Below are 26,904 nucleotides of genomic sequence, written 5' to 3' on the forward strand. Positions count from 1 at the left end.
TCTTGTTGGCAAGTCCTACGTGAAATTAAAAAGTACTTAAAAATTAAACTTACTATGAAAAAAATGAAAAGCATTATTGTTTATTCTAACAAAATTTATTATGCAGTAATTACAAAGGTTAAAGAGTCTTTCATCTCAAATAAAAATAACTGTTATAATTACACACATAATATAGTACCTTATGGAGTGATTCCAATAAATACCACAGGAAATACAGTGTGTTTTCAAATTGGAGAGAGAAATACTTTCTCATTCACAGTTGACATAAGAAAGCCTGTTCACATAATGATTTGTATAAAGTCATGCTCTTAGTAACAGTCCACACAGAGCTGTGCCAACACAATTCTTTCAGAATGTGAAGTATCGGGCAAACCACTCCTGGCGCTGGGGATCTGGAGAAGCCACCGGAGAAGCTTCACTCTGAGGAGGACTAAATTCATAAAAAAAGAGACATGTAACCCAGCAATAAGTAGTTTTGCAAAATATAGGGAAAAACACACATAAAACATCAGTGTAGATTACAAGAACTGGTTCCCCATGTTAGGAGCTGTGCTATAAAGATTTGCTACTCCCTCTACGCTAGAATCGGTTCTCCACTCCATGAGAGCACGAGAGCGCATCAGCAGCTCAGATGAAGTCAGTTAAGGAGGAGCCACATAGCAACAATTACAAAAAGACAAAAAACAAACAATTGAGAAGAATCATGTCACCTTTGAATAAAAAAAATTCAGGAGAAATTGTGGCAAATAAGAGAGAGTAAGATCTTCCTCTCATTCAGCACCTTTTCTGTTTTAGTTAATTAAAATTTCAGAATGTGACACAAGCATTTGATTCTTACAGATGTGTCCTTAAATATAACTAAAGTAACTGTAAGGTATAATATTTTTACTATATACATATTTATATTAAACTTTCATTTCATAATTCCATAAGCAAATACTCCAGGAAAAGGACTGCATTAAAAATCCTATTTCCCCTCTATGTTTGAACTTACATAATTTATACTTATCTTAATTCTAACTAAAGACTCTTTGGGCTACTTGAGAAAACAAAAGAATCCCTACCGTCTTTGGGGGAAATTACAAGGCACGCAATGTGTAATGGAAACTCCAGTAGTCATGTTCCTTGAGCTCATGCACATGCATCTTACTGAAACCTGAACATACCCATGCACAAAGAAAATAAGCAACACAAAATATTTAGCAGGAGACACAGTTAGAGGTATATTTGACTATTTTTTTATTCTTGCTATTTATTTTACTGTTTAAAATAATTAGTCATTAACTATGTCATTAATCATCTAGCCTAAAAAGAACTGTCTACTTATAAGACTGTTGCCAATGACACTGCTGAGATTTAGTAAGAATAAGAAAAAAAATTAAATTTAAAGCAGCAGAAAATCAGTAATAATAAGGTGAGCTTAAAACAATAGTACTTTCTGACTTATCTACTGGCTAAACAATTTCATTCAAAATTTATTTAATATATTTAATTAATGACTCTGAGGTAACAAAATTGAAATGTTAATTTTAAAAATCATTATTTTTTCTAAATTTATTTTTTGCTTAAATATATCATTACGTTTCCAGAACTTACATATTTTTTATTTTAATTATAAGCATATATATTTATAAATAAGTCTGGTAAACAAGAAAGGGAAAACATAAACATATATAACATAAAAAACAAATAAAGCCCACTTAATAAATAAAAAAATATTTTAAAGTTCTGCAATAAGGATGGATTATTAATGAAAAATTGGTGACAATACAAAAAAAAAAACAATTGTCCATAAATATTAAAATTGTAAGCATATGAATTATATTAACACCCCTTCAAGCCCTTTAGAAAACTGACTGCCTGGTGACAAGAAATCAGAAAAAAAAATTTTTAACAAAGTCAAAAGGGAGTTTTCTAGAGAGGTGATAAATATTACTATGAAATTTTCTTAGGTTATTGTTGGAATAGTGGATTTCTGCAATAGAAGAAGTTAAATTTCTCAAGTTAAAAAAGAAAAGAAAAAACCACTGGTGAGACAGGCTCACCTCAAAAATGTCTTGGGCTCTTTGGGTGGCACTGGCTGTGGAAGTGGTTTGCTGCTGTTGAACTCAATATCGTGGACTGGAGAATTAGGAATGGGATCCAGGCGGTTGGGATGTCCATTGCCCACTCCACCAGATTCCAGAGCACTTAGATTGGGAACACTCACAAACCTGTTTGTAGGTGATTTATCATTCTTCTTCTTTTGCTGCATTAAAAATAATACATGTGAGGATAGTCCCTGCATAAGGACAAATGAGAAGGCATAGCAGAAGATATAAATAGGAATGGGAAAATTTTGGCATGGGAAAATTTTGGAAGCTTTATGTTAAATTAGGGTGTTAAAATTAACCAGTGTTACCCAAAGTGTGGTCTGGGGATCCTTGGAGGTGTTCTTTATCTACATGGAATCTACATGGAATCCTCAAAGACAGGCATGCCACCAGGACACAAAGAATGAGGAAGAAACATGTAGGAATGGTCAATGGGAATGGGAGGAGGGGCAGCGAGAGTGCCCGAGGGTAGAGAACACTGGGAGGAGAAGGAGAAAATAGAGGGGAAAAGAGCAGATCTTGCAGATACCACGAGGTTAAAACAGATTTAGGCTAAAATTAGGAGAAGGGGTAAAGCAAAACATAATTTTAAAAGAGAGGTCCATGAACTTTAGCCATCGACTGTCAAAGGGAGGCAGTTCTTGCCTGGAAAAAAAAAGGAATGAGAAAATGCTTGGCACAAATTTCACATTTCTACTTAAGACCTAAAGCTGACTTAGAGAAATAATTTGGTTTTACATTGACTGCAACATCTTTCTGAAGAGAGAAAATTAAATCTGCATAATTAAGTCTAATTTCCCATTTAATTGGCAGTATGATTAATTGGCTCATAGTTTTTTTTTTAATTTAAAAGTTATGAAACAAAAGTAAACAATGTTTTTTATTTTTAATCAGTCTTTAAAATTAACAGACAGAAAGAGGAATACAATTGCAGCTTAACAAAATCTATTAGCTTGCAAATCCTTAACTTTCGTCTCAAAGTATTTTATTCACACCTCTAGTATCAATGAGTGTCATCTTGCTATGAGGAATAAAAATTAATATGTAACATATTTAGAATATTCTCCTGTTTTGCTAATTAGATGTATACTAATTAAATTTATGAAATAAGTTTTCAGAAAATGACTCAAGTTTGAAAAATAATGCAATTAGAATACAAGATTAAACTTTTCCTTTACTTATAAAGTATCTCACTATCAAGACATTTTCCTCTATGTCATATTCTGTGACCCACAGTCTCTGACAAGAGACTCCTATTTCAGCATAACCAGAAAAAGGAAAAATAATATCTTCTTCCAAACTATTTGTGAAAACTGAAGTCACTATTAGGAGTCAAATGTACTTTGAAAGTTCTTACAAAGATTTGTCTTTTGCATTTTCTTATTCTAGTCACCAGAGGGCATAATTAAACCTACTAATGGTTTCTATTTTAAAAATCAAACGTATCATTGGTAAAGTTCTATGGCAATGGTTTTGCAGCAAAAATTTTAATTCCAATAAAATAAATAATAAATGAAAAAGAAAATATTTCTAGTACACCTTGTTTCCACAAGTCTCATAATCTTGCTTTATAGTTAAAGGCTTATTTCACTCTAAATTATGAATTTAAAAATTAAAACGAATTATATTCATTCATTCACCAATTATTGGAGAGCTTTCTATGTGCCAGGCAGTATTTTAGGCTCTGGAGATACTGTTTGCATGGCTCTCTACTTTAGGCAGTCTATTTTACAAAACATTCAAGTTTAAAGTTTGGAGCACTTTAACTTGTGAATAAAGTATGTATTCAGAAGTTTTGTGAGCTTTGAAAGCAAAATTTCTGGGTAAGGGCCTAAAAGAAATTAGATATGATGTGAAACTTAATAAAATCTCAATTAAAAAAACAGTTTTAGCACTAGAACTTTTATTTATTTTACTATTGATTTCTGCCAAAAGATTCATAATATCTGTGAAGCCAACATATACAATTATTTATTCTTTATTACTGACTTAATTTGCAGAATAATTTGTGGTGCCTTACAGAAAATGTGATTAAATTTTTCAAGTGAACAAATATTTATTGAATACCCACTATACTCAAAGCATTATGATTAAAGCCATGGGAAGCTGGTGTACAAAGATGTATAAGACTGAGCCATGTCCATTTCAAGGCTCTTCTATTTGTCCTGAGAGAGTAACAAAGTATCAGAATAAGTCATATTCAATTTTTAATTGTCAATAACAGTCATAAGACTGAGAGAAGAAAAGGCCTTCTTTGAAAATTGGTAGGCAACAAAATGCACATTCAATCCAAGGTCCATTAAGCTGTTAGGCCTTAAGCTACGGGTAGTGTTGGTTATCTGGGGCTGGAGTGTCTTTCTGTATCCCACAGAGGATTATGATCAGTAAGGATATGACAAGAAATTGTCTTAAGGAGAGATAGAAGTTTAGTTTTCTTTAGATATGTGAGAAACAAAAAGGTAGAACCAAGGTTTTATAATACTGATTTAAAATTATTTTTAAGGAGTAGGAATTATCAATAAGTATTTATTATTAAGTCTTATAATGAAAATGAACACAAAGAATTCATAAATTTTAGTGCTAGATTATTAAATTTAAAAAAACATTTTTGGGGGAGCTTTATCCTATGCTGTTCCAAATATTTTACCAAATTTTTAATCAAGTTTTAAACCACATCCCTATTTTACAGTGTTTATAGCACATACCTTAGTCAATGGATTAATAACACCAACAGTAGGACTTGAGTTAAACACTTTGTTGAAGTTAGTTTCTCGATTGACTAATTCCAGCTGATAAAATTTATTATCCTCCTATGCAAAAGAATTATAAACAACTTTCAAACATTTTCTATCAAATATTTAAAAACTTAATTTATAAATGCCATTTCATTCAAAATTTAATTTAAAACCTGAATGAAGATTTAAATACCTTATTCAAAGATGATTAGACCTTATGGCTGGTGTCTTAAAGATTGCTGGTGGGTAAGTTTTCAATGCCTTTTAAACCCTATGCCCACGGACTCAACTCTACCCTCTAAGGCCTTTTCCTCCAAGACTGGACCTAAATGTTTTATTTGGTCCCATCTCTGTTCCACAGGGCTGATTGTGCAGTGTGAGCAGATCAAACTTGCATTCATGGAGCTGTACGCGTGGCTGAGTTGTTTCCACATGTGAGGAATGATACTATGATATATCATTATTCTTCAGCACTTGTAAATAGATTTGATCTCACCTAATCTAAGACTTCAATGTATGATAGCAATGGTAGTCACAGAACAGGAAAAAAGTAAATGGCCCATAGAGAGAGAACACTTTTGATTTTGGCTTCACCAATAAGATGTGCTAATTGAATAGGCAGACTGTGAGAAGTCCATAAGTAAATAGAACAGTTCACGTGTGAATGCAAGGTTGTGCTCTAGCAGTACTAGATTCTAGTGGAATCTAGAAGAACTAGAATCTTCATCTCCCTCTTAGTTACCACTAACTGTCATTTAAATTATCAATCTAGGCCCATATTGTCTCACGGCTCACAGGATCAGGGTGTTGTGGAAAGAGTGTGGAAGAACCCTTGGTTACTTTCCTGGCCCTGTCACTGATGAGTTGTGTTGCTTTGGAAAGTTAATTTACTCTTTGAAGACTAATACCTACCCTGTTATGAGGTTAAATTACAATTCTATTTGTAACACTTCCTCGGTAAGAATTAGTCAATAGCCATTTCTAAGGACCATAGATGAAATACACATTATGCTTGCTAATTTAATGTGTGAAATATACAGTAATTTTCCCTGAGTCTACTGCTATGAGACAGAGCAATCTATGAGGCCTGTGCTCATGTTCACAATACTTGGAAAATTGGGTGGTTAATGGGTTGAAGTAGCATACGCTCTTTCCAAAGCCTGCTCCTGAGTTCCTTCTATGTACCCCAATCTACTATCTGTTGCTTTCAACAGAAACTTCTAGTCCCAGACAGTAGGCTGGCTTTCATAAACGCTAAAAGAGATTCACTGAGGAAAAAGGACTTCAGAAATCAGTGCTGCTCTTACGCTCTCTTTGCATGCTAATGTCCAAAGTTTTCAGTTGAAGAGATCAATAAGCATGCAAAGTGACTGGCGTTGTATTTCTAATTTTACTGTGAAAGATTTTCATTCATTAGTGGCAGTAAAAAGCAATATTTTAATTACTGATTGAGACATAATTTTAGAAGACTCTGAAATGTTTTATGAATTCTAAAACATCTGTGTATTTTTTATTCTTGAGGATTAATAGCATTAATGAAGGCAATGCATTTATTGTTAAATCTGTATTTTCTTGCCTGATGGACATAACAGAGCCCTTAACACCTGTGTTACAGGCTGTCCAAGAGAGAGCATGCAGCTTTTCTTAGGCTAGATCGTGGAACCCTTTTCCTATAGAGTGCAGGTTGAGTATCCCTTATCTGAAATGCTTAGGACAAGATGTGTTTCAAATTTTGGATTTTTTTCTGATTTTAGAATCTGTGCATATCATAATGAGATACCTTGGGGAAGGGGCCCAAGCCTAACCACGAAACTCATTTATGTTTCATGTACACCTTATACATATAGCCTGAAGGTAATTTTCTAAAAGATATTTTAATAATTTTGTGTATAAAACAAAGTTTGTGTGCACTGAACCATCAGAAAGCAACGGTGTTGCTCAATCTGTATCTCTTTGAATCAGTGTTTAGTGGAACACATTTTAGTAAATTCACATGATAACCTGGAATTGTACAATACAGGCTAATGCATGGATGTGTTGACTGTTCTTTCCTAACCAATTCTAATTCTACATGTACAATACACACACATACACACAGTTCAGTAGTACATTAGTTATATTTTGGCAATGACAAATTATTAAACATTTCAGATGCATGGAAAAACACCATTTCTTTCTTTAAAAAAAAAAATGAAAAGGCACAATTCCCTTACCTTAATGCAAAATTTAAATTTTAAAAATTACTTGATATTTTCTTATCCTCATTCATAAACATTTTAATAACTTTCAGTCTCAATGCACATATTTTATACTTTCCATTTTCACTTAGCAATACTTAATAATATTTTCTCAATCAATAGTCTACTGATTACTAACATAGTTATACCAAAATCAAAATATCTTACAATTAGTTTCTTTATGACCTGGTCTCTTTCTGCAAGCATGACTTTTAATTCTGTAATCATCTGTATATCTTCTGGTTTTGATTCTCTCATTAGATATTTTTCTTCCAATTCTTCTAGTCTAAAAACAAGAAAGCCTTTAGCTCATTTTAATAATTCAAACACATTCTATTGTAATACCTACATTTTCCAAATTAGTCCAGTTGAACACAACAAAATTTGAAACAAAACTTTTTTCCTTAAAACCTTTAAACATAATGACATGATTGTTTCAAGAGCTATAGTGTTATATTAAAGGCTTTTCAGAGGTTAGACGATATTATTAAAGACACTGCAGGTTACTTTTTTAGAAATTCATTCATTTACGTCATTCAAGAATATTTGGGGATGAGGCAAGGTGAGCTCTGCAGAAGAAGTGATATGCTGAATAATACTAACCTAACAAATACAGGCTTGAAACTAGAAATGCAGGCTTCCTCTTAGGAGTGCTTGCCACAAATACAATATTGTGTGAGGACATAGGGTTGGTAACATATATAAAAGAGACAAGAGGAGATACAGAGGAAAGGGGAACAAAGGACGCGCATGTATGACATCATTCTTTCTTGGTTTATGGAAAATACAGCTAAAAATTCTATATTACCAGCCAATACATGTAAACTATAAAAAAGTTTCATCAGATATGAGAATTATATTCCCTTCTAGGCCTATTCTGCCCCAAATGATATCAGTATTAAATGCCACTAAAGACTAAAATAGAGGCCATTTTTTATAAGCAGAGGTGACGCAGACACTGCAGAATCTAGGACAAGGCAGACTGAAGAGAATGCAAATAGAAACGGCTGGCTTAGTTCGAAAAAAAGTACTTTCAATTTTAGAAAATGTAAATAATTAGAACAATTTAAAAATCTTATTGTTTTCAGAATATAAATAGAACTTAAGCTTAATACAATTATGGTTAATGAAGATTCCCAGAAAAATTTATTCACTCAACAAATATTGAGTAACTTTCAAACAATCTATCTTCTAGAAATCAGTGATCCACTCCTGCCCCCATCCCAGAATCTCTGTGTACTTTAGTATCATAAAACCCTTCCACTAACTCAGCCCAAGCTAAAGATTTGGAGATAACATACTTGGCTCCCTACCCAGCCGCCTGGCTAAAGTTCTAAACAGGGGTATGGGGAGGCATGAGGATAATGAGGGTTAAGAAGTGATTGGCTCAGGATCAGTTGGGATTTTGTCAGTTTAGTGTGAAGTTAGTTGTGCAATGTGTAAGTTTCACTATCTTTACCTTTGTTCTTTTGTGACAATGCAGACCAAGTGAAAAATAACGTGACCCACTGAGCTCACATAAAGTGACTTTGTATTTTATCACGATTGTATTTTATGGACAAAGGTTTTCAGAAGGTTGAGAAATACTGATCTATTCAAGGAAAAAGGCATTTGGATTTCATGCTAGAATAGCCACCAAGATGCCTTTGGAGCACTTTTATCATTAAAAGCAAAGTACTGCATGAGATTTTTGAACTGCTTGCTGCAGCTGAACAAGAATGCTTGGTATAAATAATAGCTAAAAAAACTAAATTTAAAGCTTTATTTGAAACTATTATTTCTATCTTTTTGTTCTAGTACCATGAGAAGTTAAGGTAAAGTGAGTCTAAAATGATCAGTTACAGTCTCTGAACCACCTTCTTTGCATAATAAAGGTTTCGCCTGAACCCAATTTCTAGTGTGTGTTTTTATTTACTTTAAATATTCTTCTCCTGCAGAATTATTATCAGTTATTTCTCTCCACAAAATATGTTTACATCACCAAAAATATCTAACAAGAAAGATACCTGGATGTTAAATAGGAACAAAATAATTGATTAAATTGAAGTAACACAATCTATATAAATACAAATGGGAAAGCATTAAAGGAGAGAACAAGTAATATGATATAGATTTAACCTGCAAGTACGAGAGTACTTCAAAAAGTTCATGGAAAAGATAGAACTGAAAGATAATACAAATACTTCCACGAACTTTTTGAAGACCCCTCATATATTCATATCTCTAGAATTATTAGTCTTTCAAAATTCTAATAGGAAGAAAACTTGGTACTATGCCAATGTCCATTTCAAGCCAACACTAGTCAACATTTTCCCTTTCTTCAATTGTCTCTGGCAGCTCTCTCTCTAAACTAGCATTGCTTCTTAAAGACCAGGTAATACTTAAGTTTTTCTTTAATCTTTCTGATCACAAGAAGGAGAAAGTCTATTTGTTCTAAATATCTTAAATGCCTTCATAACATGTGCTCATTACCATATTTCACAACACTTGGGTAGACCCTGAGCGTCAATGCTAGCTAGAATCTAATAACACTGTCTTATTTTCACAGAATTTACATTTATATAATTATAGCTTAGCTTCTATTTATAGGAAGGGATACAATTTTTCAGTAATAATAATGATTTTAATTTTACTGTAGTGATATCAAGTTTTTCTGTTAAATTTTTAAGATAAAATGAGTCAATTAAAAATATGAAGAAAATAATAAGTGGCCAGAAATGACCAAATTCCCAAAGGTTGTATAGGCATGATTAAAGCCTGAGAAATACTACATTGAGGGTACCACACAGCCTTTTACTCAAAACACAGATTCCCATTAAAAGTAATACAAAGACTAGAAAGAAGTAGAACACATGAAATTACTGTTGGATTCTCACCAGGCATGCATGCCCTGATTTTTTTTTTGGCCCTGAGAATATATAGGTCAATGTCTAAGGTTCATGGACAACACAGATCTAAAATATGAATGCCTAAAAATTTATACAAAACTGTATAAAAGTTTCCAAAGTATAGTCCCCCCATGCTGTTGTTTAAAAAATTTGAGCAAAAAAAACCCAAAAAACAAAAAACAGTGAATTGAGATTTTTAGAGCCAAACAATAATATTACTAGGCACACAAATATTTTAGAACTTTAATTTTATAAAGATGAAAGAACTCTATTATACCATCCTTCTCTACAGTCTTAAATAGAGGAAATACAGTAATTAAAGTATTTTAACATTGAACTTTTCTCATAAATTATGATCACAGACTCCAACTTGTGACAACAAGCCTACTACTTCCTTACTTCACAAAGCTTATGAAAATAACCTGAATGGTAAATTAAAAATCAAACGACAACAAAAATTACAGGGGTATTACAGCTAAAAGGACTCAAAACTTTCATGGGCTGGCCGGTTAGCTCAGTTGGTTAGAGTGTGGTGCTGATAACACCAAGGTGAAGGGTTCAGATACCTGCACTGGCCAGCTGCCAAAAAAAAAAACCTTTCAAAGAATAAGTAATTTTAGTGTGGTGGAATGCTTCTTTCAGGGATTACTGACCTATTTAAAGTCCAAGTACAGAAACTCAACATTTTTCTCAAGAAGAAATGATCTTTTTGTTCCAGCACAGTGAGAAGTTAATGTAAAGTAAATCTAAACAATCAATAATAATTTCTGAACCATCTTTTTTGCATAATAAAAATCTGACATGACCCCAAGTTCTAGAGTATATTTTCATTTAGCTTAAACTTTCTTACCTACAGAAAAAATCATTTAAATAAAATCAAATAGCCCGTTCTCTCATTTGTTTCTAAAACAGACAAAAACTGTGACATTTTAGACACAATGTTTTTACTATGATAAAATATCACTGAAGAAAATACAATTTCTATAGAATTATCTGAAAATCTAAGAAGACTTTAATACCCAGCACGAGAGAAGAGGATTTCTAATAATCATTCCATAAGAGATCTAGAACTCCTATTACCATTTCTACAATACATAGAGTGTATTTTCTATCCTTTAAATTTCTTGCTCCCCTCTTCCCTAGAGTCCAACAGGATTTGGGGCTGGAGCAGAAGCGAAAAGCTTATACCTACTCCAGAGCTTCCTCAGCTTCAGGCTTCAGCCTGGCAAGCTGAACCATGTTCCTTCAGTCCCTCTACCGCCAACACCTGTCAAGAATCCATAGGGTTTTTCTGGTTTGAAAGCTTTAAAGCCAGGGTGCTACTGATTAGGAGCTTCAGTAGGGTACTAGTCCTTTGGAACAAGCTGGGTGCGAATCATTCAGATATTGTTCCCTCCAGCTCCATAAGCTGTAACAGACACTCCCTGTTCACCATCTCTAAATCCAAACCATTCAGCAGATCCAAGCGGCTGCATTTAAGGATATGGGCCAGAAATATCCAGTAGTCTAAAACTGTCCTTTCCGATATGGTAGTCACTAGCCTATATGTGGCTACTTACATTTTAATTAATAAAAATGAAATTAAAAATTCAGCTCAGTTGCACTAGCCATAGTTTAAGTTTTCAATAACCATTTGTGACTAGTAGCTACTATACTGGACAAAGCAGATATAGAACATTTTCATTATCACAGGAAATCTACTGGACAGCACTGGCTGAAAATAAATTTGTATGTGTGTTTGTTTTTAACTAAGAGTAAATACTTAAAGCTAGGGGCTAATTATACAATGGCAGCAGGTTTCTGGGTAAGAAAAGAAATATCACTCTTTAGCATGGACCCAAGCCTAAGTATACAATGAATGGTAGGTCTAGAAAAGCAGATAAAATATTTTATCAGTAATACTAATTATTCAGCTATTAAAAATGATCATTATAAAGAAAAATAAGTAATTATTTACTATCTACTGAAAATTGATAAAGTACAAAACCATATTAAGAAAGAAAAAAGCAAAAACAAAGACACAACTTTATTCTGTAAATTAACATTCTGAAAAGACAGGACACATGGACAAACAGAGGTTATTCTTTTTGTAAGCATGCTTTTTCAGAGTATGAAGTGGGGGATGCCAGGATTTTGGCCTCTGCCAGATGAATAATATGGAGGCCAGGAGAAGTGCAGACAAGACACTTAAATTTATTGTATTTCACTTCTGCACAATGCATGAGGTTACGAGCTCTTCTACAGTGCAGATACTTGAGCTCATACTGTGGCTCAAAAGGATTTAAAAATTATCTCTAATAATAGCAAACACCAAAATCCACTGTAGTAGGGAAAATAATATGAGTCTCCTCACCATGTCAAGGGCAATGTCACAAAGTGGTAAAAATGATAGGGAATCCCCATAAAATTCATTCATGAGACATTGCGTACTTACTAATGTGAAGATTCTGAATATATCCATAAGAAAGAGGACCTCACCTTAGAGGACCGTCAAGTAAATGCCAATGTCTAGGGGCCCGACTGTTTTCTGTTTCTACTTAAGTGAATGTGTGTGTGTGCGTGCTTGAGCATACGTATTTAACAATATTTACTGTGAGACTGAATTGGTTACATGGATAAAATATGAGAAGATAAGTTTTAGATTTGAGGAAGGTTATTAGATAGTAATAGTGTAGGAGGCTATTCTAGACTATAGAGGACAGCACAGGAGAATCCTGGAAGGAAACCAGAAAGGTCAGCTTGGCTGATACAAGGACAGTAGACAGAATAAGGCTAACTGTTGGATGATGCAGAATAAGACACACTGGAGCTAAGAGTTTAAGTTTGACTTTGACACTGAAGGTAATGAGATTAGTCACTAATTGTGACTTTATTGAAGTATGTGAGTATACACACACACACACACACACACACGCACACACACACATATATTTTAAAGAAGACTTTTTACCTGATTGGAAGAGGAGAGACTAAAGGTAAATAAGCCATTAGCAGCAGCTTAGAGGAGATTAATTCTGAATAACTTAAGTTGGAGCAGCGTTTAGACCACAGAGATGGACTGAATACAAGTTGTGTTGACTCTAGCAGTTTATAAGTGCTGTGGGTTGAACATGTCCCCCAAAGGTTCATGTACTGGAAACTTAATCTTAAGTAACAGTGTTAAGAGGGTGGAAAATCCATTGAAAGGTGGGGCCTTTAAAAGGTAATTAGATTGTGAGGACTGTACTCTTGTGAATGGATTAATCCAATGATGGTTTAATGGGTGGTCATGGGTGTGGTTCTGATGGCTTGAAAAGGGGAGCAAGTGAGCAGGTTAGCTCTCTTGCTCAGCCATTCTTGCCATGTGACACCCTGTGTCACTGTAGAGCCACCACCAAGAAGGCCCTCATCAGATGCACCCCTTGGACTATGGACTTCCCAGTCTTCAAACTGTAAGAAATAAACTTAATTTCTTTATAAGTTACCCAGTTGCAGGTACTCTGTTATAAGCAATAGAAACAGACTAATACAGTAAGTATCTAAGAGAGGGGTTATTAAATATTTGTAAAGAACACTAAGCAATAATTTGAAATTTTGGCTTTAACAATATTGGAGTTACTATGTATTAGTAGTAACTTTATTTGTAATGTTTTTCCTTTACTGATTTTTAAAATCATAAAGCAATCAAATGATTCTTGCAGGAATACAAACAATACCTAACTAATGTATATAAAATAAAAAGGAAAAGTCTTTGCTCTTTCCTACCCCCACTACCTCCTAATCCACTCCCTACAGGAAACTACTACCATTAAAAGTTTGTTTTTGTTTTTAAAAATATTTTGATATTTTTGTAAAAAAATATGTGTTAGTATGTATATGTGTGTGTATAGGATCATAATCCTATTGTTCACAATATGATCTTCTTATTTAACATTAAACAGTAGACATATTTTGAGTTTTCACCATGGCATGACAGTTCATGATCATGAGGAATGTTCTTTAGATAAGTGTTGTCCTAGTGGAACTTTAGCAGTAGGAGCTAATGAATAATAATCATTCAACTGCCTTATCCTAATTAAAGAACATATCACTCTGTAATTACCATCTGTAATATAGCACTTAACTTATCTTTTTTAAATATCATTTTTATTAAAATCAAAATAGTAGCTAATATGAGATTAGACACAGTGTTCCTTAGTTTATTATCCACATATGAACTTTTCTTTAATATAGTATGACTTACGACACTTGTAAAGCTGCATTTATTTCCTTGAGTAGCTCGTTAGTCTTATTAAAATCTGCCCGCATGATATTTTTCTCTCTGAGGTGGTCTGCTGTCATGACATCCAGCTCTTTTTCAAGCCTCTTGTTTAAATCTTGTTCATGCAACCTGTTTAATTTATTTTTAGTTAAGAAAATGTTATTCTGAAGTCAAGCTTTCAAAATTTTCTATATTCTACCAGATTTGAAATGGTTTTTGGTATAATATGTAGAAAATTAATGGAAACAGCCTAAATTAAGCTACTTACTTTGCTATAATCTTCTTGCTTGTGTTAAAGTTGTCTCCTTTAATGCTTTTTCACATAATATTTTTAAAAGATTTTAGTTAATTATATGTAATTTCCAAAGTTGTTAAGTACATATACATCATTTAAAACATAAACATTTTATCTATGTTCTGAATTATAACATAGTCATCAAATAAAGTAAAAAGTGGTCTTCAATATCTTATTAGAAGGACAATCTAGTCACAAAAATAGTCAGGTACTGCTAAATTTCATCACAACAGTCTTTCATATAACACTGCACATTCCTTCTGTTGTAATTAACAGCATACCTCATCTGTTGGTTTGATTCACTTCGAATTCTGAGAATTTCTTTCCCCTTAAATTCCAATTCTTTGGTTAGGGCACTTATATTCTCATGAAGGTGCTGTACCTCCTTATCCAAGTCAGAGATATGATGCTCTCTGTGCCTTAATTCCTCTTGTAGATCTGTTATTCTACACATGTGCTCTTTACTCTGTAAAATACAAATAATTCTTAAAAGTTTTCTACATATTTGCTTTCTATATTTATCTTAGGGGGAAAAATGATATACTAGAATGTCAAATGTAATTATTCTGACACTGCTTCAAAAGCAAACTGCTGAAACAAGAAAACCTCAAGGCCTCTTCTCCATACATATATGAAATGTTTATATGGATATACCTTCAGTAATGTCAGGGTTACAAGGCCCAAAAAATCATAAAAGCACATCTCTCTCATTTTACAGTTGAGGAAACCAATACCCAAGAGATGATGTGTCCAAAGATGATTTGTAATCAGTGGCAGAGCTGAGATTAGAACACAGAGCTCTTAAATACTTAGCAAGTTAGACAGTCTATAGTAAAATGTTGGGACCACTGTCCTTTAATCTAAAAAGGATCTGCACCTATGGAGGCCCTCCCAACACACACATCCCAAGGCTTAGAAAGCAGACTTTGTCTACTTAGTGCTGGTCTAGCAGTAATCTTATCAGACAGATAAGCTCCCTTCCATTCATCTAGATGCCACTGTTTTCTACAAGTTCTGCAGGCATAGACATTGTCAATTTCCATATAAGTCTAGTCGAAGAGAATATAACTTCCCTCCATGGTTACCAAGTAGTTCCTTTAAAACTTCCTAGCAATGAAGGGGAATTTGGGCTGATCATTTAACTCAGGTGAAGACTAACAAAGTGAAAGTCATAAGTCTAATAAACTAATAAATATCAGCTTTCATTGCAGTATGCCTAAAAATCCACCCATCTAGACATACATACATTCAAGGTCACAAACTATCTAATTAATCAATTAATTTATTTAATTTATCACAAACTATCTAATTAATTAACTTACCCTTGGCCAAAGAGCAAAGTTTAAAAAGTATAATAGTAGCTATGCTAGAAAGATATGGAAATATAAATTATCATTTTTCTTCTTTAGGACCTGCGGCTTCTATAGCTGTGCTACCCATTATGGCTCTTTAAACTAAAGTTTAAATTAATTAAAATTACATAAAATTGAAAATGCAATTTCTTGGATGCGCTAGACATATGAAGGTACTTCAAAAGCTTTGTGAAAAAAATGGAATTGAAAAATAATACAAATCTTTCTATGAACTTTTTGAAGACCTCTCATATTTGGCTCATATGGCTACTGACTACCACAATGGGTACCACAGATGTAGAATGGGCCCATTATCATGGATAGTTCTATTGAACAGTGCTGTCCTCACTCTTCATATTATTTATATTGTTCACTTTCCCAAACTGCAAATAAAATTCAAAATATTTAATTAAAAGGTCATCAAATAGAACGTACTTTTATGACTCAAGTATGCTAAAGTTGAATTACTTATTTCCCTTTAGAAATATAACCCTTCAATATACATAGCAAATAACAACTAGTAAAAATAACAGTTATTACAAAATAATTTTCAGAAAATTGTGCACATTCAATCAACTCGCATTTCAGAAATCATCAAAGAACAGAATATTCTTATTTACCTGTCTTCTGCTGATGTCTATGCTTCTCTCTAATTCCATTTTAGCAGCTGCCAATTCTTGATGATGATTATGCCGTAACAAATCAATTGCAGCTGCATGTTGATGGTTTAGTTCTGAGCGTAAGGAAGCTGGAAAGCAGGAAGAAAGAAAAAGTTTAGCAAATTTCAAAAATATTATTGATACTTTAGATAAAAATTGTAAAAGTCACAGAATATTATTTTTAAAATTAGGACATTTGTATATGCCAACTAATTGTTAATAGACTACTATAAACTATCATAAATTTAAACATTATAGACTATCATATACTATCATGAATTTAAAGTTCATCTAGCTTTGATGAGGACATAAAAAATATCAAATGCTTAAGTGGATCAGGGCATTTCTATACATGCTTTCAGTTTGCAGGTAAAGTGCTAATGGAGATAAAATGTTTTTAGATCTTCTCTTTCGCTATTACAATAATAAAATTTTAGAGTTGAATGGTACCATAACAACTATTTAGGAGGTAACTTCCCAGCCAAGTGAGAATTCTTCCATAACATCCCTGAAAGATGTTAATTACTGGCTGGTAAATGCTTTTAGGGATCTGGAGGTCATTGCTTTCATTTGAGTTTGGGATTGATTATTTCATTCAAACTACAAACATTTATTGGATGTCAGGCACTATTCTAAGGGAGAATAAAACATAACCCTGTTCTTCTAACTTGCACAGGCTAGAGGGGAAGCATTCTGCCAGGGAATTAAGTGGGGTCTCAGACATGAACATTAGGTATGTTGTGGTGGAAGCACCCAAATTTCCTAAGAGCAGGAAATTGGGGACACTATCACTAAAGAACTGTCACAATAACTCAGTCTAAGAGTAGGGTAAGAGTTCTCCAAGGAGAGACAGAGAAAAGCATTCAGAAGAAGTGATAACATATTCAAAAGCAGAAAGAACCTGGTCTGTCTGGTAAATTCTAAGAGGTTTGGTATGGCAGAAAGCCACAGTACACATGATCATACTGGAAAGAAAATGGAACCCAGGCTGAGAAAGTTTTAGTACAAAATGCTTTTAACTTTGGCTCATAGTTCTCAAATTGAGATATACGTGACAGTGTGCCTGAAGGAACTTGGAGAATACACATGATCATCATCTCAAACATGAATTTTACTTGAAATTTTGGGGAAAGCACTATTTTTATATTAACAAAAACAGATATAAGTGAATAAAAGAAAAATTATAAATTTTAAAGCTAAAACATGAGACTTCAAAGAAATGCTATGCTTGTAGCTAGCTCATTTAGGCTCCTCTAGAGACCTCCAAGTAGGGCATAAACTCAGTATCCCCTGGTGTTAGGGGCTTCACAGTGGGAAAATTGACAGGCACTGAGGTAGGACATGGAGAGTCACTGAAGGATTTAAAAGTGGGAAGTCACATGGGGAGATTTGAGCATTACAAAGTTTACCCTGGCTGGAGTCTGGAGGATGGACTGCAGGAAGGGAGATCAGAAAGAAGGTATCGCAATAATACAGGTGAGAAATGACCATGAGCTAAGTACAGCAGGGAGACTTAAGAAGAGGAAACAAATATAAGAACTAACAGACAGGATGTGGCAGTGAAAGAAAAAAAAGTTGAACATGATTCCCATTTTGCTGATTTTGGCAACTGGGTAAACAGTGATACCGTTAGTTAAAGGGGGAGGTACAGGAGTGGAAACACATTTTGGACTATGGGGAGATGATGAGTTCATACTTAAAAATGTTGAATATAAGTTAGAATATTGAACTAACGGGCAGTAAGAAATATAAATCTAATATACAAGGAAAGAGGTTTGGTCCAGAAACACATATATGGAGTCGCCAGCACAAAGATAGTAGTTGGAGCCATGGGTGTGGATCCAATCAACTAGGAAAAGGCTGAAGACTAAAAAACAGACCAGAAGGCTGGGGGCTAAGTCCTTGGAAATAGAAATATTTAATGGTGCATATGGAAACAGGACCGGTAAATGAAATTAAAGGATAGAAGGTAAAAAAAAGTAGGAGTACAGTGAGGTTGGTATACTATCATGGAAACCAAAGATAAAAGAGATTCAAGAAGGGTGCGGTCAAAAGGGTCAAATGTTGCAGAAAAGGCAAATAAAATGAGAGCTAGTGAGTATGAATACTCTGGATTTAGAAGTTCAAAGTTCAGTGGTGACCTGAGAGAGAGTAGTTTTAATGGGGGCAAAATGTAGACCTGAATGATCTTGACAAAGGACTAGTATCTAGAATTCATAAAGAACCCTCAAAACTCAGCAGTTAAAATATAAACAATCTAATTAGAAAAGAAGATATACAGATGGCAAACGAGCACATGAAAAAAATATCATTAGCCATTCAGGAAATGCAAATTAAAATCACAATGAGATATCACTACACTCTTACCAGAATGGCTAAAATATAGTGACAACACCAAATGCTGGTGAGGATGTGAGGAAACTGGGTCATTCATACAATGCCAGGGGGGAATGTACAATGGTTCACCCACTCTGGAAAAGAGTTTGGCAGTTTCTTAAAAAACCAAACATGTAAATACCATATGACCCAGCAACTGCTCTCAGACATTTATCCCAGAGAAATGAAAACTTATGTTTACACAAAAACTTGTCCATGAATGTTTATAGCAGCTTTATTTGTAACAGCAAAACCCGAAAACCCAGATGACCTTCAATGGGACAACAAACAAAAAGGACAACAAACTGTGGTATGTAAATACCATGGAATACTACAATGAAAAGCAACAAATTATTGATACACTCAACAACCTGTTTGACTCCAGAGAATTACTGCTGAGTGAAAAAAAGCCATTCCCAAAAGGTTAAATATGTGTGATTCTATTTATAAAATTTATAGCATTCTTTTTTTTGTGGCTGGCCAGTAGGGGGATCTGAACCCGTGACCTTAGGGTTTTAAGGCTGTGCTCTAACAAATCATGTATAGCATTCTTAAAGTGACAAAATTATAGAAATGGAGAACAGATTAATGGTTGCCAGGAGTGATAGGAGTGGAAGAGAGCAAAGTAGCTGTGGCTATAGATGGACAACACAAGGGATCCTCATGGTGATGGAAATGCTCTGTATCTTGACCAAACTGGTTGTGATATTGTATTACAGTTTTGTTACCATTGAGGGAAACTGGGTAAAGGGTACAAGAGATCTCTTTGTGTTATTTCTTAAAACTACATGTGAATCTATGATTATCTCAAAGTAAAAAGTTAAAAAAAAAATGTAGTCCTTTTGTCAATAAAAAGGTATTTAAATCATGTTGTAATGGACAAAAGTACAATAGATCCAAAACTTGGCCTGTTTTTACCTCTCTTCACACACTGTGGGAAGTGTGTATTTCCCTTTGGTTATAATTCTACAAAGGCTACTGCTGCATTTGACTGTAAGCCTTCTGCAAAGACAGAGCAGTAGTTCATTTTTTAATCCCCCCTGCTTAGGGCAGTCTCCAGCATGTAAACAGGCATTCCACAAATCTCTGATAAATGTTTGCACTTAATATGGTTTTTGTGTGAGCTATTACAGTAGCCTTTAAAGAAGGAAGAGGAGAGGGCTACAACGACTTGGTCTAGGACTCCCAGCAACAGAGATGAACAGGGTCAAATGCTTTCCTGTCGAGGCCCAAAATACTCACAACACCTTGGTCATCTTTGTTCCCAGTTCCTACTTGGAAAGAGTGAGCCACTAAAGTGTGACAACATACATTAAAAATATTAGAAGAATTAGAAATAAAATAGAACAGAAGGAAAATGAGATGATAGGAATAAAAAGTTACCAAATGACACTAAAAAACAAAACCAAAAACAAACCTTCAAATGCACATCAAGTTTTTCATCAAAACTCAATTTACCTCCTTAAAAAAGGACAGTGATTTGGACACCACATGGGAAAAAATCCCCTCAAAAATACACCTCAACAAAAAGACAGACCTAATCATGATTTTTCTCACTAAAACAAAGTCCCAAAGTGTAAAAAAATCAATACGACTATAATTTCCTGAATGTACTGACTCTACTGAGTCCCATGAGGATAGACAGTGGTGTTGCTTACACAGACAGAGCACAGAAAAAGCTGAGGGTCTCACTTTACCGTCCGTGTTCTACCCATTCTACTCCACCTCTCTTGTGTCTTCCATCTGGTAACTTCAAATAAAATATGCAGTATGCTTAGATATTCATTTTGATGTTTCAAATTTTAAAAATAAAACTTTGTGACTTTATGTTGAATTTTAAAATGAAAGGATATAAAAATAAGTATGACAAGATTATAATTCTTCCAAAATACCAAGCATAGCCTTTCCTTCATCTTCTAATTCGAACCGAAGAGTCTGAAGTTCCTGTTCCATCTCTATCCGGAAGCCCTCCATTGACTCTCTGTGTGCATCTTTTAATGACTGAAGCTCTGCAGAATGTTTCTGTTGTAAATGATTTTCAAGAGCCTGGAACAGGAGAAAGAAATTCAAATTATTATGCAAGAATATAGGAAGGAAAATGCAAACAATACAGAAAATAGTTACTGAAACTCAGTTATTAAGAAATACAAGGTGTTTTTAGGTCATTTTCAAGAAAATTAGATATAAGATAATCACCACTAGAAAACAAATTAGTAGGGTCATTTCAGTAGAATAAAAGAGTCATCATGAAACCAGTTTGACTCAACATATTTTGTATGAATTGGAAACACAGACCCTTTACCTAAGGCAGTTTTCAAATAAAATCACTTTCTAAAGGTTTTAAGGGGTGTAAATTGCCTAAAATTAACGAATAATTCCTCTGTGTGCACAGACATAGATTTAGGAAAGAAGAAGAGGAGGGCATTACTAAGAAAAGATTTCAGGCTAATCAGGAAAAGAGCGATGAGGGCTTTTATAGCTCCAACCTTATGGAATATTTTGTAGCTATATTCTACAGTCATTCTCTGCTCCTGCATTTGTGAGAAGAAGCAAAAGCTCTGAGAGTTAGGTAACTAGAAAAGTAAACTAAAGGTTTTCATGTGATTAGTTTTAAAAACCTAGACACAGTTAAAAGAACACATATGTCTATAGGGAAAAAAAAAAAGAGCTCAGAGTACTACAAGCTTACAGACTGAACAGTGCCAGGAAGGGTTTTTGTTTTTGATTAAAATTTTTAAGAAAGATACCATATTATAAGTAGGGCTATATTTCTTAAATCATTACTCTAAAATGCTGTTTTCAAAAACTGGTGTTTGGCCACTTATGCTGACTGTTTTAGAAGTGTTTTATTTCTGAAAAATAAAGCATGGGTTTCATTAAATATAGGTAAAATAAAAGACTTAATTTAGACAATGTTACTGAGGTAGCTTGGCCACCTAATGTACAGAAAAACTGCAGGTTCTTATTTCTTTTGAAAAATTATTAAAGTTCTGTAAAAGACTGAATGTGCAAAATTAAAGTACTGATATGAAAGCTTATGTTTTACTACGATTCATAAATGGTATCTAATGAATAGATTATTTAGCACTGCGATCAGGCCTAATTTTTAACCTAAGGAACTTCCTTGACTTTCTGGACAAGACCAATAGACTACAATTTATTGTACATTTTTAAATGAATATGACCTTTTTATTTTAATAATTTCTTTATAACATACCATTTTTTAAAATAGTGCCTGTACCTAAATATAGTATTAAGAAACCTATATCTGTAATCACTATATATAGTGAAAATTATTAGTAAAATTGTATTCTTCTATGAAATCTTTATTTTAATTATAATAAGGTGCTCCGAAGAAATTGAAAAATACGGTATTAAGAAATGAACTAACCAACATGAATTAAAACAAGATGAATGACAAAGACTATGTCAAACTAATATTTTAATACAGAACTGAGTAATGGATATGTGGAGATTCTGGCATATAATATGATTAACCAATAATATAACTATTTGATTTAAATCTCTTTTGAGTTACTGGTGTCACTACTGTTCAAATAGCCTTTGGGGCTGAATATAAGGGAATTATACTATTTTAAAATGTCTCTAAATTCATTTCATTGTGAGTTTTGTATATAGGCAAAAAAAGAATATGAGGGGAAAAAATCTGAGAAAAAAAATATAAATTCCTTGGATATATTTCTTTTTTGTAGATCCAGAGTAAAAGAGAAAGATTAAAAATTTGATGAAAGACTATTTTAAGCACAAAATAGTATTAAATGACTAGAATGATTTTAGCATGGTTCTACAACTCAGTAGAATCATGCTGAAAGATTTAACTCAATTTATTTCATCACTGATAACTACCTAACAAGCTAGAGAGTGTATTAGTTTCATCGTTAACTTGGTATTACGATGGGAAACAGAAATAAAATGTTGGCCCCACTATAACTTGTCTGCTATAGTGTATAATTAGTGTATGTGTTTAATCACTATGACCCCTACACAAAGTCACATCCAGAAAAACACATTTAAATAAAACAATACATAATTTTTCAGAGCAAAAAATGAATTCTTAAGAATTTGAAAGCTAACTATAAGGCTGTTGAATTATATTTGAACATATGTCACATTAAACCTACTCTTTGTTCCTTTTCCTTTTCTTCTTCCATAGTTTGAAATGCAAGGACATGTGCTTCTTTTAAAGATTTCTGTCTTTGTTGATGTTGTTCCTCTAATTCTTCAAGCTCTTGTGTAAGTCGTTGTCGTTCTTGTGTAAACTGGGCTTGCAGTTGCTGCAAAGAAGTCTGAGACTGGGAAAGCTGCATCTCCAGATTCTGTTTCAGCAAGGAAATCTATGCCACAGAATGGTACACAATGAAGAATAAATACAAGACATATTTCACAAATTGCCAATCTAAGGGGAAAAAGCATTTCAAAGATACCAACTCTAGAAGAATAACTGCTTTAAGAAAGTTTCCACTTAAAATGTTTTACAATATATCATAAAAATCTTACTTGAGATATCACCATTTTTAATTATATTTTCAGCAATTAACTTGAAAATAGTTTAGTTATATTGTGTCTAAAGAACACTACAACCCACATTTAGAAATACAATAAACACCTATGTTCCACTGCAGTAAAAATTCATAACATGAAATAAAAACCAAAGAAAACTAACGTATTTATTAGGTTATAGTCACTTGAAAGAGAGAGTCTGAAAAGTTTATTTATGACATAGTAAAGGGAAATAGTTAAGACTGGGGGCTTTGAGTTAAAATCCTAGTCTGCCACTTGTTAGCATCAATACCTCACTCGACTGTGCTGAGGATTAAGTGAGTTACTACATAGGATACACTTAGAACAGTCCCCGGTATGTAATAAGCATTTAATAAATGTTAGCTAAGATTATTTGAGAATTAAAAACTCTCTCCTTAAAAGATTTGTCAGTTTATAATTTAGAATCCTTGTGTAAAAAAATAAGACTTTTATTTTTGAATTTTGATCTAATTCCAAGGACTTGCAAACCTTTAAGCTTTGTAGAAACAACAAACATCCCACAATTCTCTAGTTATGCCTTTATAATAATGTCAGGTGCTTTTCTTTCACTATGAAAAACTGATTTGTCACTCTTTTTGAAAATACATCAGCCTTAATATGTTTGCATGATTTCTGTATTTTTAATGCATTAAAATTAAGTCCCTTTGTAAGAATAAAAATATAAAACACATGTATATGTATACATATATATATGTTCATATGTACATTTGACAAAACCATTTAATTTGATCTATTTTTATTCTCATATTCAGTATATTGGAACTTGAAACTGTATAACTCAAACCATATTCTAAAAGAAGACTAAAGCTAAGAGGAACATAGGAAAACCAGGTAAAAAGTTGTAAAATGTGTTCCATAAGCAATTTAAGACATTCTATATGTTTATAAGCAGTATAAGGAAAACAGTTTCTGTGGCAAAGAAAGCCAATAGAAAGAGGAAACTTTAAAGTGAGTTTTTGTAAAGAGGAAGACTTTCTTTTGACTGGTGGAAGGCAGATATAGGTGGCCTCACATGTCTCACAGAAAAGGGTACACTGGGAAGAAAGAGAAAAAGTAGGGAATCATCAGAGAGGCAAAACAAGAAAGGAAGAAAGAAGCATTCACTGGAGGACAGGAAAGGTCAGAAGCAAGCAGCCAATTAAAGCAGCAGGAAACAGTCACAACTGTAGTGAGCTTCGGGTAGATGATTAGCTATCTCTAAGGGGTTTGGACAGAGTTATGAGGATTAGCTGTAAAAGTTAACACACGTCTTTATGGAAATAGGCACTGGTGAGAAATGATACAATTGACATAGATGTTCAATCTATTTTAAAGTATTTCCAAAGAAGTGACTCTAGCTGTTGAAAGTCTATGAATTCTACTTAATTTTTACACAAACCTAAGGTGTCAGACTATTTTCTAGGTTTGGAGCCAAGGCAGGACTGTAACACTAACTCCAGGCAATGCAACTCCCTATACCTCTAAATGGCAGCAGCACCCATGACTTACAGACAGAAATAAACCCTGCAAAGGTGAAAACTGCATGAAAATGTCACAGCTACAGCTAAGGCCATACTTGTGGAGTAAGATAAGTCATATCATGATTTCTCACCATTTTATACAAGGAAAACAGGATGAAATGAATATTAAGGGCAGCCCAGAAAGAAAAATAAATCATAAAAGAGTTAACAAGTAACAAAAACATGTGTTTGTAAACACTGCTGTGTAATTGGTAGCACCATTCTCTTCCCAGCACACTGGTTCTTGATATAGAGAAGGCACCTCTGTACTCTCTTCCCAAGTACCTACCACCCCAGTCTCAGCCTCAGCATGGGGACCTCTGTGACTGTCTTGTTTGTCTCTGGTGATAACTTGTTCAAATACATATGGGAAAGTTGGGGAAAGTGTGTGTTATATGTAGATTAATGACTGATATTCTCAAAGCTATTACTTGGCACCTCACCAAGTGGGGACTAAAATCTACCCAGCACTCTGCTCACCAAGCTGTCTGCCCTGGTACAGATCTGTCCACCCAAAACAATTATGCACGTCTTCCTGCTTTGCACAAAGGCACCAACCACATGGGTTAGCAGTGGCCCTGCATCCTATCCTCTTATAGAGAAGCCAATCAGTTCACAGCAGTGTGTCTTATTTTCTGCAATACCTACTTCAAAAGTTCACTGCATCAAGAGATTTCCTATGTGTTAATTTGACTATAATTTAACTCACACTTGAACTACAGTAAGGATGAAACTTATGAAGAAATATAACATTTAAAGTGAATGAAGTACTACAACAATATAATAGCTATACATTTAGAATCTAAGCCCAGTAGATTTTAAACTTCTCCACCTTAAGTAAAATACACATAAATATTTTATATTACAATATACTTTACCTTGAAAAGACTCCAAAATATTTTCCATCCTAGGATATATGATTAATCTTTGTATCCACACTCAAGAAAATAATATAAACTATATGCAGAAAGACATTACCATGCAATTTAGTATTCAAATACACTTAGATATTTTGTATTCTTAACTTTGAAAGCACAGCAAAATAATAATAAAACTATCTAAAATCTTCAAATTCATGCTCAAAACAGTCACATGAATTATATGCAGAAAGCTTTAGTCATGCAATGAAGCATCAAAACTTATTTTGTTCTTTTTCTAAATAAATTAGAATTGCAATAAATAATCGGCCTTTATTCAGCATGAAATTACATGGCATGTTAAAAGACAAATAATGAGCAAAGCAATGTGAAATGAACTACTATTTTATAACTATAATTTAAATAGCTGACTTTAATATACCTTATAGAAATACATATTAATATAAAATTTCATAAACTCAAAACAAAAGAGAACAAAGTTTGCATTAAAAGGTTTGGGCAACCTTGATCAGTACTTTTATTACAGAATTACAGAAGATCTTCTAGATATTTCAGGATATCTAGAATATCTTCTAGGCATTTGTTGAACAAATGAATGAGAAACAGTAGCTGTTCAAGTTATACGTTATATTCAAATTATGTAGTGCATGGGATTAGTTTCCAAACATTTGCAACAATTTAAAAATTTTTAATGTTTTTTATTTTGTCCATTTTAAATAAACCAAAGAGAATCCTTATTTCAGAAAAAAATTTAATCTTCATTTTAAAAATTCTTACCATAGCAATTTAGATATGAATTATATAATACATTCTACTGATTAAAAGGTATCAGATATTTTGCAAACAATTTTAAAGGCCAAACTACACTGACAGTAATTGCCACATTCTGGTCTCTACCACTTAAGATACCATTATTAAAGTTTTTCTGTCTTTCTGAAAATAAAGTACTAAAAATAAAGTTTTGTAAAAATTTCAAAAAGAAAAAACTAAAATTAAAAATATATGGATACATTTTTTTGAAGAAAGAAAAGCTTATCTCTTTCTACAAAGCAGTTTCACAAAGATTCTCTGCCTCCACAATTGTGCTTG

At 33.4% G+C, this 26,904-nt stretch overlaps 1 protein-coding gene across 3 annotated transcripts in view; it reads right to left on the reverse strand.

The window, feature by feature from the left end:
* Window positions 1-348: 348 nt before the first annotated feature.
* FAM184A (family with sequence similarity 184 member A) overlaps window positions 349-26,904 on the reverse strand; it is a 100,052-nt gene continuing 73,496 nt past the window's right edge. The window contains exons 10-18 of one of the 3 annotated variants that reach the window (XM_063098087.1): window positions 23,018-23,230; window positions 20,768-20,921; window positions 16,461-16,588; window positions 14,770-14,954; window positions 14,176-14,322; window positions 7,234-7,351; window positions 4,799-4,903; window positions 2,046-2,248; window positions 349-430 (exon numbers count right to left, since the gene is read on the reverse strand). In XM_063098087.1, coding sequence (XP_062954157.1) covers window positions 349-430; window positions 2,046-2,248; window positions 4,799-4,903; window positions 7,234-7,351; window positions 14,176-14,322; window positions 14,770-14,954; window positions 16,461-16,588; window positions 20,768-20,921; window positions 23,018-23,230 — 1,335 coding nt within the window. The remainder of the gene's footprint in view (window positions 431-2,045; window positions 2,249-4,798; window positions 4,904-7,233; window positions 7,352-14,175; window positions 14,323-14,769; window positions 14,955-16,460; window positions 16,589-20,767; window positions 20,922-23,017; window positions 23,231-26,904) is intronic. The other 2 variants (XM_063098088.1, XM_063098089.1) reach the window with 2 other exon arrangements.

This window comes from Cynocephalus volans, chromosome 5 (assembly GCF_027409185.1).
Source record: "Cynocephalus volans isolate mCynVol1 chromosome 5, mCynVol1.pri, whole genome shotgun sequence".
Classification (NCBI taxonomy): domain Eukaryota; kingdom Metazoa; phylum Chordata; class Mammalia; order Dermoptera; family Cynocephalidae; genus Cynocephalus; species Cynocephalus volans.